General features: G+C 43.4%; 1 protein-coding gene across 4 annotated transcripts in view; it reads right to left on the bottom strand.

Moving 5' to 3' along the window:
- The window catches only part of EIF2AK1 (eukaryotic translation initiation factor 2 alpha kinase 1), a 32372-nt gene extending 12444 nt beyond the window's left edge, over positions 1 to 19928 (bottom strand). Inside the window, exons 1-10 of one of the 4 annotated variants that reach the window (XM_045461023.1) lie at positions 19686 to 19928; positions 13072 to 13230; positions 9935 to 10068; positions 8772 to 8809; positions 7946 to 8045; positions 7058 to 7138; positions 5826 to 5925; positions 4981 to 5038; positions 4379 to 4703; positions 2840 to 2951 (exon numbers count right to left, since the gene is read on the bottom strand). In XM_045461023.1, coding sequence (XP_045316979.1) covers positions 2840 to 2951; positions 4379 to 4703; positions 4981 to 5038; positions 5826 to 5925; positions 7058 to 7138; positions 7946 to 8045; positions 8772 to 8809; positions 9935 to 10068; positions 13072 to 13230; positions 19686 to 19803 — 1225 coding nt within the window. In that variant the 5' untranslated portion in view covers positions 19804 to 19928. The other 3 variants (XM_045461024.1, XM_045461025.1, XM_045461026.1) reach the window with 3 other exon arrangements.
- Between the last annotated feature and the right edge of the window lie 461 nt (positions 19929 to 20389).

The raw sequence follows: 20389 nt of genomic DNA, 5'->3' as shown, positions 1-20389 counted from the left end.
AATCTTCTTCGACCCCTGACATCCCTCACAGCTAACAAATTTGGTGTCCTAAACCCACTGCGGATTAGAGACACTGTTACAAATAATGGAATAAAAAACAGATACATTAGGCTAGCTTGAGGAGTGAGCTTCCATTATGTGGACGTTTGCAATGCTGCAGTTTCCAAAATTGACTAACAAATGAAAAATGAAGTATAGGGAAAAGTAAATAATTTAATTCATCTATTACCATGATGATATAACACCTAACTTCAGAGGGCGGGAAAGTTCTGTAGGACTAAAACAGAAAATGATAAAGACAAAAATCCTGGAGTTTTCCAGCTAAGCTATTTCAGTGAATATCATAACGAGAACTTAATAGCTTTTCTCTTGTCAGCCACTGTAAACCTTAAACAAATTGCTTACTTTCAAGCACAACACGAGACAGGCTCCCTTCTCCTGGATGAGCCTACGTCGTTACGCAGCTCACCTACCCCACGCTCCCCTTTTGCACCAGCTGGCATGCACCTCAGGAAGCTCAAGTCCTTAGCCCAGTGCTTGAGAAGACAGAAAACTGTGTGCGTGGGTGTGTACACAAGGGTACCACTCACAAGCACCTCTACTACCAGCGCCCCTCACACCGAGGCCACGACCTCCTGTCCGCAGGGATGAAGGAGGGCTTTGGGGCTTTCACAGCCTTTCGGAACAACTACCTTCCTTGGGTCTGTCGGTACGAGGTGCCCATCTCGGGCCCCAGCTAGAGGGTTCGGTGCCGCACACGGGCCCGATCCAGGGAGAACACTTTCCGTTCCCTCAGCACCGCACCCTTCACACCGACTGCTTCACTCCTCAAACCCGATCCCATGGGCCGATCCACATTTCACAGGGGAGGAAACAGGCAGAGAACAGCCCCCCTGACTTGACCCAAGCCTTGTGGCCAGTGAGTGCTAGAGGCAGGATACAAACCGGGGTCTATCGCTTCTGGACTGTTGGGAATGACTCCTGTAAAACTACACGTGACAGGAAGGAACGCACACGGTGCCGGAGTACTACAAAGTAAAACCTTTGTATTTTAAAGTATTTTTAGAAGAAAAATATGTGTCGTGCTAGCTAGCTATACCATACACGGTCTTGCCCTGTTTTCATTGTCCTGGATGGTGGCTTACTGTCCTGGATGGTGTAAATCGGAGACATCCCATACATCATGAGGGACGCATTACTTATTTTCCAAACGGAAGTTGAAAGATCAACAACTCCATACAGACTTTAATAAGCCATTCTTCTTGTAGAAACATCTGCGTATGGCACTACGATGCCTGTGCAGCAACGGATACAACCCAACAGGGCACTGAAAACACCCTGCATACTCCTTGCCACGACTGAACTGAGAAAAGGGTGCCAGGTTCTGATTACATGGTAAACCAAAGAAGCGGCGAACGTCGAGGAAATGTGTGAGGGAGGCATTATGTTTCTGCCTTCACTGGAAGCTAATCTAAGATTCTGGGTGGGTTAAATGACCATATTTTAGACCAAGTAAGGGTGACAGTGTCATCAGGAGTGAACAGCAAATGATTAATACTCAGTATTTAGCTGAGGCTTTACTTAAAACCCAGTCTCTTGTGACCCCAATTTTGGTAACAGAATACACATTAGAATCGACAAGAGAATTTTCAAATAAATACCAAAGGCCAAACCCTATCCCAATACCAATTATGTAAAAATTACTGTGTGGTCTCAGACAACAGCCTTCTTAAAAAAACAGACTTTACTTGTTAAAACAATGTTAGATCTACAGAGAAATGGAGATGATAGTATGGCTCCCACTTACCCCACACCCAGTTTCCCTTTAATAACACCTACATTAGTATGGTACATTTGTCACAATAATGCACAAATACTGATACAAGCCCACAAACTATTCAGACTTCCTTAGTTCTTACTGAATGTCCCTTCTCTGTTCTAGGACTCCATCCAGGACACCATATTACATTTAGTTGTCATGTCTCACGAGGCTCCTCGGGTCTGTGACAGTTCCTTAGACTTTTCCTATTTATGACGACCACAACAGTTCTGAGAAGTACTGGTCAGACACTTCGTAGAACATGATCAGACAGAGATCTGTCTGATGTTTTCTTACAACTAGATGGCATTATGGGTTTTGGGGAGAAAGACTCCAGACACACAATGCCCCTCTCATCACCCCTTCTCAAGGGCCACACACTATGAGTAGGAGTTTTCACTGCAGATGCTGACCTTGAACGCCAGCCAGTCATGTTGGTCGGCTTACTCCACCTTAAAGTTATTCTTTCTCATCAACGACACCTTTTTGAAAGCTCCCTAGGTGATTCTAACGTGCGGCACAAGTTGAGAACCAATGTGATGGTAATTTTAGAAATTACTAACCTGACGGAGTATTTCTAGAGGATATCTAACTACAGAGGAAGGAAGGGGGTCTGGATCTTCAGAGAGACAAACTTTTCGCCCCCTACCCTTCTGTAACGATTTCTTTAAGGGTGTAATTTTGCAAGAGTATCACAGTGTCATGTTCCAAAAAATAACACAAATATTTAAATTTCCTTGCAAAAATTCTAAAAGACCTTTTTTGCCCAAAAGCATTAACCTGAATTCTAGCGTATTACTGCTTAGGTATCAACAAACCACGTCTCTCTTTTTATAGACCTCCATTCTTAAAAAATGTTGAAAGAAGCACCATTGTTTCTTTATGTTAAAAAGGTGATGTTTTTCCCCTAAAGCACCTGGAGGTAGTTCCCCTAAAGCACACGGAGGTAGTTCCTACAGTGGAAGACCGCCCATGTCTTGATTTCCCAGCCCAATGTTTCCAGATACATACGGTACTCACATGCAGATTCGTCCACGTACTCCCGGCCCCGCTGGTTTCTCTCGACTATCCAGTCCCACAGCGAGAGCTGGCACAGCTGCATCTGGATGTGCAGCATCAGGTGGTACTGCACCTGGGGGGCGACACAGCTGGCTCCCACCTGTGCACGATTTGCTCCTATCACTCAGTCAACAGATACTCACCTGCCTACTCTAGGCCAAGCACGGGGGCTAAGTGCTCAGGAAAGAGACGACAAGCACGTGTCTACCCAAGAAGCCCCAGGGTCTAGTGAAGGAGACAGAGAAATAAAGGAATACCAAAAACGGTGTGTCATAACCCAAGGGGGCAGGGGTAGGCTCGGTAGGAGAATGGGAGCAGCTCCTGAATGGGACACGGAGGCACGGGGGCTGAGGTTATGTGGTCTGCTCACAACACAAACAGTTTCCAAAGCTAAGACACCATGTCAAAGAATGGCTGTGTGGTATTCTACTCTCTGTATACCTCAAGGTATATGCACTGTGGTGGCTTCACCGGGTCCATAAATAACTCGTTCAAGGAAAAGGTAAGCAAAAATTAAGCTTGCTAGAGCCCATTTAGGTGCCGAGGAAAATCCCCCAAATGTAATACAGGGAAATGAAATGGTTTTGATGAACAGTCCTTCACACGCAACTCCTTTGGATTTGGAGGACTCTGCTCAAAGTTTTGTGTTTCGTGAAAAGCACATGCACAGAGTCACATGGTCCTGGACAACGAGAATTAATTCTGCATACATACAGATGGCATACAGCTCTGTAATCCCAGCATGCGGACTGTATATAGATTCTGTTAATGTTTAAGATTTGTTTTTTTTTTTTTTTCAACGTTTATTTATTTTTGGGACAGAGAGAGACAGAGCATGAACGGGGGAGGGGCAGAGAGAGAGGGAGACACAGAATCGGAAACAGGCTCCAGGCTCTGAGCCATCAGCCCAGAGCCCGACGGGGCTCGAACTCACGGACCGCGAGATCGTGACCTGGCTGAAGTCGGACGCTTAACCGACTGCGCCACCCAGGTGCCCCTGTTTTTTTTTTTTTAAACACGAATTCTCAACACCAGGGAGAGTATGCAGGAGTCTCACCGACATGTAAGTGTGACCCTAATGAGTGTCCTGAAAATGGACGTGGGGATCTCTCCTCTCCTCTCTCCTAAAGTCACGTTCCAAAATACAGAAAACCTTTATGCATAAACATATGTGTACAGCATGATGCTAACACACAACATAAAAAGTGTGAATGATGCTTCCAGCTCCAGGGGGCACAAATGAGAAGATCTAGAGAAGGCCAGAAAAGGAGTGGTAGGAGCTAACTAAGCAAAGGAGGGAAGACCCAACACAAGGGCCACAGGCGGGGGAACGTGGAGGGGAGAGGCTGACCAAAGCAGATGAAGAGCGAGAGGGGAGACGGGGGAGGGCAAGGTGAGCAGTCAGCGGGGGCAGGGAGAGGCCACAGCTAGTCACGGTCCTTGACACAATTGCTATGGGTGAGCATCAAATCATCGGTAGGTTCTGGGAAAGTTACCTACCTCCGTCTGCCCCAACAAACTTAAGTTTTCCGAAGATTCCTCAGTGGTTGTGAAATTCTCTTCTAAGTCGGAATGATGCCTAAGTGGCAGCTGATGTTCGACGATCGATCTGGAAGGCAAATCGGCCAAACCATTTCCCTGGAGTAAACTGGAAACTGATTCAGATTCACTGGCGTCTCTTGTAACTGCATTGGTGGTGTAATTCACCAATCTGTTATTCTGATTTTCAATGCCAGATTCTTCTAAGGACTTTTCTTTCTCTGAGGTGAGCTCGGCGAAGATAATGGAGGAGCTGTTACTTTCATCAGTTTTAACATATTGATTTCTGGAAGGAAAAAAAAACAGTAAAGCTAAAAACCAACGTAAAAAAAAGATAAAGAGTAACTCAGCTGTCCCCTCGAGCCCTCAGAATCTTGACGGGTAAACTCCTGAGGCAAATGGCATCAAATCTCTCTAGGAGCAACATTTACTGAAAACACTGACAAGAAATGGCTGAGAGGAGGAAACAATTTAATATTTTGTAATGAAAATGAGGAAAAAGACAAAGACGACCCAGGGCAGGTTATACCTTAACCTGCCAAACTAAACACCAGTGCACACACCTGTCGTCGTCCACGTCGGAGATCACTTCCAGAGATGGCAACTGAATAGAAATTCTATCTGTCAGACAAAAACAAAAACATATCTTCAAGCAGCCTAGCTTTCTAAGTCATAGTCAAAGGCAGAGCTAAAATAACACCAAATGAGGGGCACCTGGGTGGCTTAGTCGGTTGAGTGTCCAACTTCGGCTCAGATCATGATCTCACAGCTCGTGAGTTCGAGCCCCAGGTAGAGCTCCGTGTTGACAGCTCAGACCCTGGAGCCTGCTTGAGATACTGTGTCTCCCTCTCTCTCTGCCCCTCCCCTGCTTGCCCTCTCTCTCCCTCTCTCTCAAAAACAAATAAACATTACAAAAAAAAGTTTTTTAATAAATAACAGCAAATGGGACCACAAGTCTAAAAATGTCAATACCTTCTGGCAAAATATAATAAGCGTATTCAAATGCCTGGCTCATTTTAGGAATTGTAGAAACAGAGCTATTCGACCATGCCCAAAAAGGGTAGCGGGGAGCAAAATCCTGCAGGAGACCCGAGAGTTACTGCTGTAGGTTCTGTGGGTCTTCCGGGACTCGGCCCCAACTACTGGGCTCTGCTGTTGTGGTGCAGAAGGAGCCACAGACAATACACAAATGAATGAGCCGGTGACCTAGCAAACCTTGCTCATTGACGTGAAATCTGAATTTCAGGTAACTTTCACAAAATAGTCGTCTTTTGATCGCTTTTGAACTATTCAAAAATGTAAGAAAACACCCTCCGCTCAGGGGATGCACAAAAATGGGGGTGGGCCAGGTCTGGCCCACGGGCCGAAGTTTGCCAACCCTTCAGCTACATCGTGTGTACCTGCTTACCTTGTGTTTGGGCCACGTGAACATGTTCTATCCAAGCAGTGTGGTAGCCCACTATACTAGGATGCTGAAGGCCGGCCAGGACCTTCACTTCCCGCAGTACCTACAGAGGAAACACACTTAGATCTGGCTTTCACGGACAGCTGACTAACGTCCATCGTACCAAAATACCACTTGTTTCAGAGCAAAACAACCAAAATCCATCTGAACAGGAAATCTAAACTACGTTAAGATAACCGTAGTATTATTGAGACAAATGGAATTGTTACAGCGACAAAATAACGTACAGGTACCGAGTGCTTCATACTTTACAGAGCCCATTTATATTCATTCTCTCATTTTACTACTACCAGTAAGTCCAGTGCTTGCTTCGGCAGCACATATACTATGAGTAAATCCAGTCCCTGAAGGTAAATAAAACCATTGCAGTCGCTACGTCAAGGACAGGAGACAGAAGTGGCTTAGAGGACTATGTCATTTGCCCAGGATCATACAACATGTCGGGGGGAAGACCAGAACCTGAACTGAACTCATATTTTCATAACAAGCTATACTGTATATGAATGATTTACTTTAAAAATTAATTTCCCCAGCAACGCTCCTGAAATGTGGTCAATCAGGAGCGTCTATAAAAAATGATGTCAGGGACGCCTGGGTGGCTCAGTCGGTTGAGAGTCTGACTCTTAGTTTGGGCTCAGGTCATGGTCTCACAGTTGGTAAGATCGAGCCCTGCACTGGGCTCTGCACTGACAGTGCAGAGCCTGCTTGGGATTCTCTCTCTCTCTCTCTCTCTCTCTCTCTCTCTCTCTCTCTCTCTCCCCCCCCCCCCACTCTCTCTGCCCTTCCCTCACTCGCACTTTCTCTCTCTCTCTCTCTCTCAAAATAAACTTAAAAGAAAATTAAATCAAATAAAAATTTAGTTTTGATGTTTGTTTTACTGTAACCCACTCAGTAAATTCGGCAATCCACAACACCTAGTATTAATTTAAAAAAAATTTTTAAATAAAAAATAAGTATCAGAGCCTAATGAGCACCAGGTGATGTATGGGACTGTGGAACCACTATATGGTACTAATATAACACTGTATGTTAACTGGAATTTAAATAACTTAAACCCCTCCCCCCCAAAAGCCCCCATATCATCTACTATTTGCCAAATACACACACACACATAACTCTTTCAAAAGGACTTAAACACTCAACTATTCAAAACAAATACACTTAAAAAACCATACCTTCATACAATCTGTTTTAGTTGCACCATTAATCAGGATTTTTTTAATTGCATAATACTGACCATCTAATTTATTCCTGACCTAAAAAGTAGAGAGAAAGAGAAAGTACATTGTGCCATTAAATTCCAACAGAGAAAGTTATTTTAACCTGAGCTCAGGATCCAAACTAGCTAAAAAGATAAAATTAAGCGAAAGACAAGCCTCCTCTTTAATAGTAAAGAGTTCAGGGAAGTCGGCCATAGCCAGCCAGACTAGAAGCTTCCAAACTGCAGTGAGACTCCAACTCCTAGAGACTCTGGGTCTGAAAAATGGGAATGTTAGCAAAAAAAACTATGTAAGGCCCAAAATACAATACCACAACTTTCTTCAGTGATACGTTTTCAAGAAAATTAATATAGTTTCCGGAATCTGCCTAAACCACCAGTATGGTTAGGAAAAGGTTAAAACCTGCTGACTTCCCCGTAAATGACAGATCTCAACGAAGAGTAAGCCTACATGATTTCTAGGAATTTCCTTTGAGCGCTTTAAATAATAATCACGAGGGGCGCCTGGGTGGCGCAGTCGGTTAAGCATCCGACTTCAGCCAGGTCACGATCTCGCGGTCCGTGAGTTCGAGCCCCGCGTCGGGCTCTGGGCTGATGGCTCAGAGCCTGGAGCCTGTTTCCGATTCTGTGTCTCCCTCTCTCTCTGCCCCTCCCCCGTTCATGCTCTGTCTCTCTCTGTCCCCAAAATAAATAAACGTTGGAAAAAAAAAATTTTTTTTTTGAAAAAAAAAAAAATTTTTTTTTAAATAAAAAAAATAATAATAATAAATAATAATCACGAGAACAACTTCTCAAAATGCACTTATTCAGAGTAGGAGGTCAGAACAAGGATGTGGGAAGCAACCTTGTACACTCTTCCGTATCCACCTTTTCCTAAGACAGCAAGCTCTTCAAATTCATTTAGGTAACGTGAAGTCTGTGCTTCGAAGGCCACTTCCCTTGATCTAAAAGCAAAATACAAACAACCAATCAATATCAAAACACGAGAGATTCAAGCATCTAGGATATTTCACGTTCATTGTATTATTAACCTACCAAACCTTACTTATCACTAAATTCTGACGATTTGAAAAGATGAGCCAAAATGACACTTTTCATTCTCTAGGAAGAAAATATTTGCTAAGCAAATCAACATGTAATACAGACAGCGAGTGGGGAAAAAATAAAGACAGGAAAGGGATCATTAATCAAGTAATCAAGTATGTTACCAGTAATTAGCATTCCAATTAGAAATTATCAATGTTTTAAAGCAGGAATCCTAAGGATAACTAACAAGCAGCAGTTGATTAGCTGAGCTCAGTAACAAACCTATTTAAATTTCTTAATGAGACCAATTACAGATTTTAAACTAGCATTCCTACATACAACCAAAATTCAACGTTGTTCTGCTGACAGAGACCGGGTGTCAGTGCCCTCAATAAAGGGTGGGGCTTATGGAATCCACACAGAAAAAGGAGTGGAGGGGGGACAAAAGAGGGAGTGGGAATGAGAAGTAATACAAATCTTGGAGCAGTAACTATTTTCTCAGAACAAAGATTTTAATTTTCATAAATTACCCGAACTACATTATTTTTAATCCCCAAACTAATTTCTGATTAATTCAGGATAAGTTCTTAATTTCTTTTGGAGAGCTTACTCTTTGCACAATCACAGAAGTATTTAACGCATACCTGATCTTCTGGATATGAGAATTATCCTCACGAGGATCCTAAAATTAGAAAATTGCTTTTAAAAGCATTTTGAAAAGTTCATGGAATGAGGAATCTCACAAAATTCATGTGAGATTCATGTCACATTAACAGTCTCAAATGCTCAAACGACATTCCAAGAAAGAAAAACACTCTGGCGTTTTCAATATCACCTAGGGGTTTACGGTTGAAAACACTTCTCTCTTAACCAAAAGATCACTACTTAAAAAGCTATATTCTTGCCATCCACTGCCAAAGTTGAGAACTGACCAAGGAGTTCTATCAGCAAATAACTCTAGCTTTGCCTTCAAAACACATGCAGAAACAGACCACTTCTCACATCTCCACTGCGACCACCCATTCCAAGCCACCATCACTTCCTGTCCCTGTATGACCACCTGCCTCCCTGCTTCTACCCTTGCCTCCCTCCATTTATTCTCAACACGGCAGTTGGGGGCAGGGGGGCGTCCATTAAAACGAAAATCAGATCATGTCACTCCTTGGCTCAAAATCCTGTAATGCTTCCCATTTTACTCGGAGTAAAAAACCAAAGATGTTAAAACGGTCTCAAGATCCTACCCCATCTGTCCCTCTTGCTGCCCTCTTTCCCCACCTCTTCCATACTCTCCCCTTGCCTATACTCCAGCCACATGGCTGCCAGTGAGCCAAGCGCACTGCCACCTCGGGAATCACTGTTTCTCTGCCTGGACACTCTTCCCCCAGACAGGTGCACGGCTCATACTCAACTTGGGCTCCTCACCTAAATAACTGGCCACTCTGTATATAACTCACATTTTCTAAGCCCTTTCACTGCTTTGTTTCTCCTTAACACTTACCACCATGTAATACCCTATTTACTTTTATACATTTTTATGTTGCTGTTGCTGACTGCCCCTCATCAGAACATAATCTCAAAAGAAAAAAAAGAACGTAAGCTCCATGAGGGCAGGTGTTTTTGTCTATTTGGTTTGCTGCCTGAATCCCAGCCTAACACATAGTAGTCACTCAATAAATATTTGTTGGATAAATTAAGGTTAACGTTTTCATAAACCCATATTATAATCAGGACTTCATAATGCTTTACAATACAGTTCTCTTGAAATTAAAATGTTTTTGTCATATATGAAGTGTGTTTCAGCGCTTACCTGACGAACTCTCTCTTTGGCGGACCTCATCAAATGGGTAATAGCTCTGTTGTGATGTAGTCTCAGTGAGCTAAACTCATCACTACAGGTAAAAGAAGACAGCAGTCCCATTTTGATAAAGGTCTGACAAAGCACTACAAAGAACATGGAAAACTATTATTAGAAAGGCCATCAATAAGATGACAATTTTAAGGAGCCTCTATTAAAAAAAAAAAAAAAACCCTCTGTAAGAAAAAAGTTATCTTTATACACATTACAATTTGGATATTGAGCCTCTAATAGAGAAGGAACAACCGTCACTCATCGATCAGGAACACATCTACATTTGCTTATTAGATACTGAGCACTTTCTTGTTTACCATGCCTGGATGGTTGGTAAAGTACTAAGCTGTTTTTAAAAAGGCAAGAAAAAAATGTAAATTTACTAGTCTTCTGACATTCAAATACATCACATCTCCTTTTGCTGACAGGCAATGAGGTCCGAACAGAGGCAAAGTGAAAACGTTATTAGAACAAAAGCTGTTCTCAATTATGGACCCTCTCTAACCCACAAAGAGCACATGGGCATCAAGACCAAATACCAGGGGGAAAGTCAAGTCTGAAGTCACAATACCAGGCTCCTCAGAAAAAGAAGTTTCTACAGAAGTGCTTGGCTTTTATTTTTTCATAAACACACACACACACACACACACCCCATAGAGAATATTCTTTCTATATGGGTAATTTCATTAGATTATTAACTAACTGAATAACATCAAAAACATTTTAAATATATTTTATTTAAAAGTTCAGTCACCAGGGGAAGTGAGGGTGCCTGGGTGGCTCAGTCGGTTAAGTGTCCGACTTCGGCTCAGGTCATGATCTCACGGTTTGTGAGTTCAAGCCCCACATCAGGCTCTGTGCTGACGGCTCGGAGCCTGGAGCCTGCTTCGGATCCTGTGTCTCCCTCTCTCTCTCTCTCTCTCTCTCTCTACCCCTCCCCCACTCATGCTCTGTCTCTGTCTCAAAAATAAACATTTAAAAAATATATAAATAAATAATAAATAAAAATAAAAGTTCAGTCACCTAAAAAGGAATTCAAAAATATCTTAAAATCAGCAAGATTCAGATTTGCTTTAATTAGGAAGAATATTACTACTTAAAGGTGGTTATAACCTGCTTTTCTATTCAATGAGCTCAATACAATAATCCCCAGCTACCAATGTTCCGGAGCCTACAGAACACGTGCTTTTGTACAACCCACCTCCCCACCACTCATTCAAAAAAATAAGTGTACATGCGTACATTTTTCATGTCCCACCGAGCTCATCAAAATAATAATCTGCCTTTAACTAAGAACATTCCGTTCTAAGACGGCATAAAGGTATCTGTAAGTCTGAGGATTCCTAACACTAAACAAGACTTAGACTTTTTCGGTAGAAAAGATCCTCAGAATCTGTGGCTGGTTGGAGCTATTAAAGAGGCCACAATGCTCTCAGTGAGCTGGACCAGAAACATCATAACCCGTAATTCTGCTCACTTCTGAGCTCAAGTTCCTTTTTTTATTTTTATTTTTTTTTTTTTTTGGGGGGGGCTCAAGTTTCTCATACATATAACCTATGGCAGCAATAAAAATAAACATTTCAACCACTGTGGTATAATAAGAAACATGCTTGGTCTTATCTCCTAAAATTCACACAGCTCCTAAAATTCTTGTGATTTGCCAAGTGCTGAGGGGGCGAGGAGCATCTTTTGTTCTAATATTTGGTCTTCGACCTCAGTTCCTGACACAAGAGCTTCTAACACCCTTGGAAACTCCAGAGTGATGAGTGTCTTTGTTACGCTGATGAGACGACTGAGGGTCCCCCAGACAGCTTCCAATGGGGAATGGTCACCACAAAGACCAAGCCATGATTAGAAGCTTGGAACTTTCAGCTCCATTCTCCAGGGAGAGAAGAGCAGGAGACTGAGTTCACTGATCATGCCATCATGATGAAGCCTCCATAAAAACCCCTCAGGTACAGGATCCAGGGAGCTTCTGGGTGAACACATCCACCTACCAGCAGAGTGATGCACCCCATCTCCATGGAGAAAGAAGCTCCCATACGCTGGATCCTACTGGTCCTCATCCTATGTGCCTCTTCATCTGGCTGTTCACCTGTATTGTTATCATACCCTCTACTGTATAATAAACCAGTAAGCAGAAGTGTCTCCCCGACTACTGTGAGCCATTATAGCAAATTATCAAACCTGAGAGGTCGACCCTTTATAGTGAACAATTTATAGCCAAGTTGGACACAAGTACGGGTAACCTGAGGACACTGGGGGCCCACTACTTGCCAACTGGCATCCGAAATGAAGGCAGTCTGGGACTGAGACCTTAACCTGCGGGAACTGACAATAACTTCAAGTAGTATCAGAACTGAATTGAATTGTAGGACACCCAGCTGGTTTCAGAGAACTGGTCAGCACGGGAAAATACCCACACACTGGGTGTCAGAAGTATCCAGCACCTAGAGGAAAACAGTTTCCTGTTCAACAACACAGCATGCAGCTCTTCCAGGGCTCTGGTTAAGAACTACGTCAGAATGAGGGGCGCCTGGGTGGCACAGTCGGTTAAGCGTCCGACTTCAGCCAGGTCACGATCTCGCGATCCGGGAGTTCGAGCCCCGCGTCAGGCTCTGGGCTGATGGCTCACAGCCTGGAGCCTGTTTCCGATTCTGTGTCTCCCTCTCTCTCTGCCCCTCCCCCGTTCACGCTCTGTCTCTCTCTGTCCCAAAAATAAATAAACGTTGAAAAAAAAAAATAAAAAAATAAGGATTAAAGAACTACGTCAGAATGAGTAGCTGTGATTTTCGTTTACCTGCTCACCAACCAAACCATGACAGATCTTCAAAAATTATATGAAGGAACATGTTATAGAAACAAAAAAACTATCTTTCATTTGTTTAAATACACACGATCATATGGTTATTAATCTTTTGGGCTCCTCAATGACAATATTCATTAGCAATTACCCAAAGAAGAATATAAAATACATTCAAGAAATAGAAACTATTAATACCTATTTCAAATGTTTATATACCAGCTGCTTCTCAGACCCACAACATCAAACAACATAGTATTTCTGCAAGGCTTATTTAGCAAGATTTACTAACATTTAAACACCTGTCTTGAACGAAGAGGGTCTGGTTCATGCACATGGCTCAAGTGTTCCAGCAAAGAAACAAGCAACAGTTGGTTTGCAACCGCAAAAGGGAAAGTCGGCTGTTGTAGGGGTCCTTTTAACACTTGGAGTTCTGCTGGGACATCAGATTCTAAAAATTAAAAGAGGAAAAAATGTTAACAGTACACATATCTCATAATGACAAAACAGCAGAATCTAATTAATGCAACACAAACTATTTACATTTAAGGAAATAAAACACAAAACAATAGTTATGCCCAGTGGGGTTAATCAAGACAGACTTACCGGAACTGAGTTTGGAGTTGAATTCTGGAAGTTGGAAGACTAGCAGAAGGATGCCATTGGGGGGTTGGGGGTGGGGGGCGGGGCGTGGGGAGTTTGGTAGTAATGAGGTGTGCAAAGGCAGAACCAGGTAGGTGAATAACTCAACACTCAAGCAAACAAGAGGGAACGAGATGGCTTCTTTCCTTCGAGAGGACAGCCGAGGCCTAGGCATAAAGAAGGGAGTTTGGCAGCAGAAAGAGGGCAAGGGAGAAAGGACGGAAACCACCTGGGGCATGCACTACGTCTACACCAGGTGTTTCATGTGCACAAGCTCATTCAATCCTCACAAAACAGTGGGAGGGAAGTGTTACCGTTCTCACTTTACAGATCTCAGAGATTAAGGAACTTATAAGCAGACAGGTCAGAATAACTCCCAAGCCCATCCTCTTTCCCTTTTTTTTTAAAGTTCATTTATTTTGAGAGATAGCGAGTGAGAAGGTGAGGGGCAGAGAGAGAGAGAGAGAGAGCGAGAGAGAGAGAGAGAGAGAGAGAAAGAGAGAGAAAATCCCAAGCAGGCTCCATGGTCTCAGCGCAGAGCCCAACACGGAGCTCGAATTCACCAACTGTGAGATCATGACCTTGAGCTGAAACCAAGAGTCGGACGCTCAACCAACTGAGCCACCCAGGGGCCCAAAGCCCATCCTCTTTCCACTACACAAGACCAAGCAGATGAACGAGTTGGCACTTGAAGTTGAGGGTTGTAAGTTCTCACTTACTCTTTATTTGATATGTTACTGGACAGGCCAAAAGCAGTCAGAAGGAAAAATGTTTGAGGAAACTGCTCTGGAAACACGCAATATGTAGACAGGAAGGGGTGTGCAACAGTCAAGAGCCCAGTAAAGGAGTAAATGAAAGAAAAAACATGGAGGAAAGAACAGGTCCCAGAAATGTCAGGAAAGAAATGGACTGACCAACTATACAACACCAGGAAAAGGAGGATGGAGGCGTTAATGGGAGTGAAAACTCTAAGAGGGGCCGTTAGAGAAAAGATGAGACCTCTCAAACCCTCAAGAGCTGTGGACCCATTCAATTGGAAATGCCCTGCAGAAAGAGACCATACATCCTACACCTGCTAAAAATCCTCCCCATTTCAAATATTCTATTCCACCCTCCTCTATAATCTATTAAGGTCCTCGAGAAGTCAGTTTCCAAGTCCAGACTTCATCACCAATCTCCTCTCTGACTTGTAAGGAGACCAAAAGAACACCTGCGGCATAGACAGACGTGCTATTTGTTTTAAAAGAAAACTTAACCAAGTATGGGGGCGGGGAAAGAATGAAAAATGTGCCCATGTAAAAACTTCTCTATGTAAAGACATCTTAAAGTTAAAACTTGAATCACCCATTCAGATACAATACACAGATCTGTACTATAGATGACAAGAAAAAGAAAAGATAATAAATTTATATAAAGCTCTTATAAGCTAGTAAGAAAATGAAGCACGGATAAAATTCAAATAGGTTTAAGCTAACTAGTAACTAATGACATACATATTAAAATGACTATGGTACCAGAATTTGCCCTCAGATTGGTAACTATTTTCAAAGTCTGAAGAGGCGCCTGGGCGGCTCAGTCGGTTAAGCGTCCAACTTCGGCTCAGGTCATGATCTCGCAGTTGGTGAGTTCGAGCCCTGCATCAGGCTCTGTGCTGACAGCTCAGACCTGGAAGCCTGCTTCAGATTCTGTGTCTCACTCTCTCTCTGTCCCTCCCCCACTTGTGCTCCCTCGCTCGCTCGCTCTCTCTCTCAAAAATAAACATTAAAAAAAACTTAAAGCATGGTATTGTTATGGTTACAGAGAAGCAAACACTTTCAATCACAAAGGGGTAAAAGTGCTTGCAACTTCTAGCAATAAATACAGAACTCAAAATGTGCAAACATTTGGCCTCGCGCTTCTAGTTTTTGGAAATATCTACCAAAAAAATAAGTAAACAAGGCACAACAAATATACAAGATGTTTAGCATACCACTGCTTAGAATACTGAAAACTTGCTAGGTAAGTTATATATATATAACAATATTATGCAGCTGTTGGAAACGATGGTGTATAAAAAGATAATCATGATTAGTCCATTATCCAGTCAAAGGAGCAAGCTATAAAACACTAATACTAATGAAGATGAGACAAGATAGCTCCATAGGAACCAACACAACCTCTCTGGTCATCATTTTATCAAAATGTATCAAAACTTTTTTTTTTTAACCTATTTCTTTAACCCAACAAATCCTACTTCTGTACATGTAGTCTAAGGAAATAATCAGGTATCAATAAAGACTTTTGCGGGCGCCTGGGTGGGTCAGTCGATTAAGCGTCTGACTCTTGATTTCGGCTCAGGTCATGATGTCACGGTTGGTGAGATCGCACCCAGAGTCGGGCTCCGTGCTGACAGCAAGGAGCCTGCTTGGGATTCTCTCCCTCCCACTCTCTGCCCTTTCCCTGCTCTAAGAAATAAGCATTAAAAAAAAAAAAAAAAAAAAGATAAAAAGCAGAATGTAAAAGGTTTACCGTACTATGATCATAATTTAAAAATGCATTTATTTCGGGGCGCCTGGGTGGCTCAGTCGGTTGAGCGACAGACTTCGGCTCAGGTCACGATCTCACAGTTTGTGAGTTCGAGCCTCACATCGGGCTCTGTGCTGACAGCTCAGAGCCTGGAGCCCACTTTGGATTCTGTGTGTCCCTCTCTCTCTGCCCCTCCCCAGTCATGCTCTGTCTCTCAGAAATAAACATTAAAAATTAAAAAAAATAAAAATGCATTTATTTCATAGCTATATAAATATATATATACAACAGAAAGAACAAAACAGACAAAATCTCTGCCCCTTCTGTTTTCAACCATACATCAATAGAATTTGTACAAGAAATGAAATTACAGTGAACACGCTGTTTTAGTCTGCCTGTTTGATCCTTAGTATCTAGGATCTTAGTATCTAGGAATCCACCTGGCTTACAGCAGCCCTCATTAATATTTGCAAACGAACACACTAAATTGTTAGCAGTGAGTTCTCTGGGATGAGAGTACAGATGACTTTCTCCTTTTTCCTTGATTTCCTTAAATTTTTTTGAATTATTTCTCTAAATGTTTATCTATTTGGACAAACTCAGAAATCTTTAACCCGTTCATGAGATCTTTGACAATAATTTTTTTTAATTTTTTTTTTTCAACGTTTATTTATTTTTGGGACAGAGAGAGACAGAGCATGAACGGGGGAGGGGCAGAGAGAGAGGGAGACACAGAATCGGAAACAGGCTCCAGGCTCTGAGCCATCAGCCCAGAGCCCGACGCGGGGCTCGAACTCACGGACCGCGAGACCGCGAGATCGTGACCTGGCTGAAGTCGGACGCTTAACCGACTGCGCCACCCAGGCGCCCCAGATCTTTGACAATAATTTTTGAGAGAGAGAGAGACAGCGCATGCACACAAGAGAGGGGCAGAGGGAGAGAAATCTTAGGTAGGCTCCGTGCTCAGCGCAGAGCCTGACAGGGCTCAATCCCACGAACCTTGAGATCATGACCTGAGCCGAAATCAGGAGTCGGACAATAAACCAACTGAGCCACCCAGGTGCCGACCAACAATAGTTTTAAATGTAAGTCATCGAATAAATTGTCTCTAGCTTTGCCAAAATGTAAACAGTAGTCTCTGGGTGATCAGATTGTGGTTTTTAAATTTTCTTCTTTAGGTTTTTCTATAATTTTAAAACACACTGTAATGTGAAAAAAAAAATTTTTTTTAATATACCAAATTGTCAACAATGGTGAAATGATGGTTAGGAGAGTTTTCTGCTTCTCTATACTCATACTTTCCTATTTTCTACAATAATTAAATTCTACTTTTTTTTTTTTTTTTAACATTTATTCATTTTTGAGAGACAGAGAGAGAATGTGAGCGGGGGAGGGGCAGAGAGGGAGTAGACACAGAATCCAAAGCAGGATCCAAGCTCTGAGCTGTCAGCACAGACCCCTACGCGGGGCTCAAACTCATGAACCACAAGATCACGACCTGAGCCAAAGTCAGACGCTCAACCAACGGAGCCACCCAGGTGCCCCAAGTTCTACTTTTTAATAAGAAAAAAGCAAAACAGGGGCGCCTGGGTGGCGCAGTCGGTTAAGCGTCCCACTTCAGCCAGGTCACGATCTCGCGGTCCATGAGTTCGAGCCCCGCGTCGGGCTCTGGGCTGATGGCTCAGAGCCTGGAGCCTGTTTCCAATTCTGTGTCTCCCTCTCTCTCTGCCCCTCCCCCGTTCATGCCCTGTCTCTCTCTGTCCCAAAAATAAATAAAAAAAAAGTTGAAAAAAAAAAAGAAAAAAGCAAAACAAAAAAAATGACTGATCAGTAGAGTCAAATGAACTAAATCAAGAAAATAGCAACTATAAAAAAGACCAGCGGACAAATACTCAGACGCAGGAAGGAGTAAAACTGAAAGGCAATGAAGGCTGACGCTGAATGCTTCCCGCTTCAATCCTGGTTAAGTAGAAGAGGAAGATCTAAGTGGGTAATAGGAAAGATGAGGTCGGGTCCTCTTATAAAAAAGAATAAGAAATAGTATGAGCTCCTAGGTGAATTAGAGTTCTAGAATTCTGCCAAGTAGGAGGTGAGTAGACAAACAGAAAAAAGGATCACCTACTTCAGGCTCCTCAGACAAGTATGATCTTAATAAATGGTCCATTATTAAATGAAGGAGGAACCTGGAGGATTAATCTGAGCCAAAAATTCTGGAAAACTTGTGTCAGATGAAAGAAGAAAACCAGTGAGTCTGACAATGGGCTTACTGTTGCTCTCCTTCTAGGGCATGCTGGGGCAGGGGAGGGGGGGGGCATGCAGTAACTGATCAAAGTTGGTCCCCACATAACAGACGGCTGAAGAACACGGGTTATAGAGTTACATCTAGGTTCTGAATTTTCTGACTCTACCATCAACTGGCAGAGTGACCACCTCACATCATATAGATGACCTTCAAGAAATTCTGTAACAGTTCTGTTTCTAAGTCTACTAAAAAATGAAACTATTTTCCATAGACCTTACTTTTCACGTAAAATGATAAATGATGTCTGGATATTCTGGGCCTCTTTGGAAGAAAAGGCAATATGTAAACACAACAGTACTGTTAGTAACCTAGTAGAAGTTTTCCAAAGCTTATCTAAGATCACTCCCTTCAAAAATAATCTCTCCTTTGCAGAAAACCTTATCACAATGTTACAGATAACACAGACTTGCATGTTTACAGCTGGGACTTTTCCTCTGACATAACACTTCCCCTAATATTGTGCTGCCTTAGTAGGCCAGGTTTCATGTGAAAAAATCGGTTCATTAAAAAATAGTTCTCTTAAAACTATTCTGTCAAGGACCTACTAAAATTACCACCGCAGTCTGCTTTTGTCTCCCATTAGGGTCAAGAATTATAGACAGTATTTGGGTGAAGTTCGAAGGACTTTAGAAACAAATGAATCTTTTCAACTTGACTTGCACCTTCAAATCCACTGCAACATGTTAATACTTGCTTCATGCTTAAACTGAGCATGTATTCCCTGTAATCATCCTAACTACCGTAAACTAAAAACCTCCCTGAATCAATGTATTCATTCCTGATAGCACAATTTAATTTTAAAAACTGCCAAAACAACTGGTAGTAATTAAAGACCCTAAGAACTTTCAATAAAATAGTGGATACTTTGAAGTGGTTAGAGTCAATGTTTTAAGTACCTCTCACTATAACAGAACTTGCCTGGCTTAACCCTGTATCTCCTAGTAACCAAAGGTCCTTCACCCCCCAAAAACCTTGAGGCATTGTTTTTCTTTAAACAGAAAAGGGTGATTTCCATACGGCCCCACTATAAGTCTTCAGCTCCCCTATCAGTAAGAAACTACAAATTAAAACGCTTAACCCAAACTGTTAAGCGTGTAAGTTCCGCAAAATCTCCGTCTAGTAGTTTACAAAGCTCACTCTCAACGTCTGACCAAACCACAGGGCTCGAGAGCTGGAAAGCAGCCTGAGCGAAGCCTGACCAAGGACTTCGAGTCCGCAAAGAGGAAACCACGGAACAGAAACGTAAACAAACCAGTGGGTCGCGGACGCTCGTTTCAATAAATGTTTACCTTACCCATGCCGCCCGCCCGCCGCCCCCCGTCGCTGGGCCGGGGTCCAGCCGAATTCGCCCCAGGGCTGCGGCGAAGCTCGGGGCTGCTCGCAGCAGCCCTGCCCGCTCGGGAATGAAGGTGGATGGGTGCAAGAAGAGGGCCGCCGCAGCATTCCGGGTCTCTCACCATCATACTTGGGGTCCGAGCCGTCGGCCGGGAACTCAATGGCAGGCGGCGCAGGAACAGCCTCCGCCCCGTCGCCCTCCGCCTCGCGCTCCCGGGCCCCGGAGCCGCCTCCCAGCATCGCCCGCAGCGCGCGGGCAGCTGCCCAGCCCGCCCGCCAGCCAGCTAGCACCACACCGCCTCGCTCCGCACCAGCCCCCGCCACCGGATCCGGAAGTAGCCCCTCGCAAGACGGAAGACCCGCCCCGGCCTCCCGCGCGCCGCCAGCGCGGGCGGGCCCTACCTCAGGCTCCGCCCTTCCCCTTTTCCTGGGGGAAAGGATGGGCTGGTCCGGCGCAGGCGCTCTAGTGGGCTGGTCCTCGCGCGGAGGTCTGTAGGATGTGGGCGCTGGATTCTCGCTACGCCGGGGGTCCTCTACCTGTGTTCCCCGCCGCCCTGGAGACCTTAGTACCCGCACACAAGTCAGGGTGTTGACATCTCACGCCAAGACTCGGATGCTAGTGTAAGAATCCTGTGTCTGCAGATTCTAATCCAAATACATACTTAATGCGGATGCAATACTATTTGTCATGTGTTTAAAAAAAAAAATCAAAAGCATCTACAAGACCTATCTCAACAAGAACTGAACCTATTTTGGTCAACCGTTAGACCAACAACAAAAAAGGGAAATGCCAAACTGAATCCAACCTAGCAAAAATTTCGCTGCT

The sequence above is a fragment of the Leopardus geoffroyi genome, chromosome E3, assembly GCF_018350155.1.
Source record: "Leopardus geoffroyi isolate Oge1 chromosome E3, O.geoffroyi_Oge1_pat1.0, whole genome shotgun sequence".
In the NCBI taxonomy this organism is placed as follows: domain Eukaryota; kingdom Metazoa; phylum Chordata; class Mammalia; order Carnivora; family Felidae; genus Leopardus; species Leopardus geoffroyi.
The sequence above is the reverse complement of the archived record's forward strand: the minus strand, read 5'-3'. Positions and strand labels throughout refer to the sequence as shown.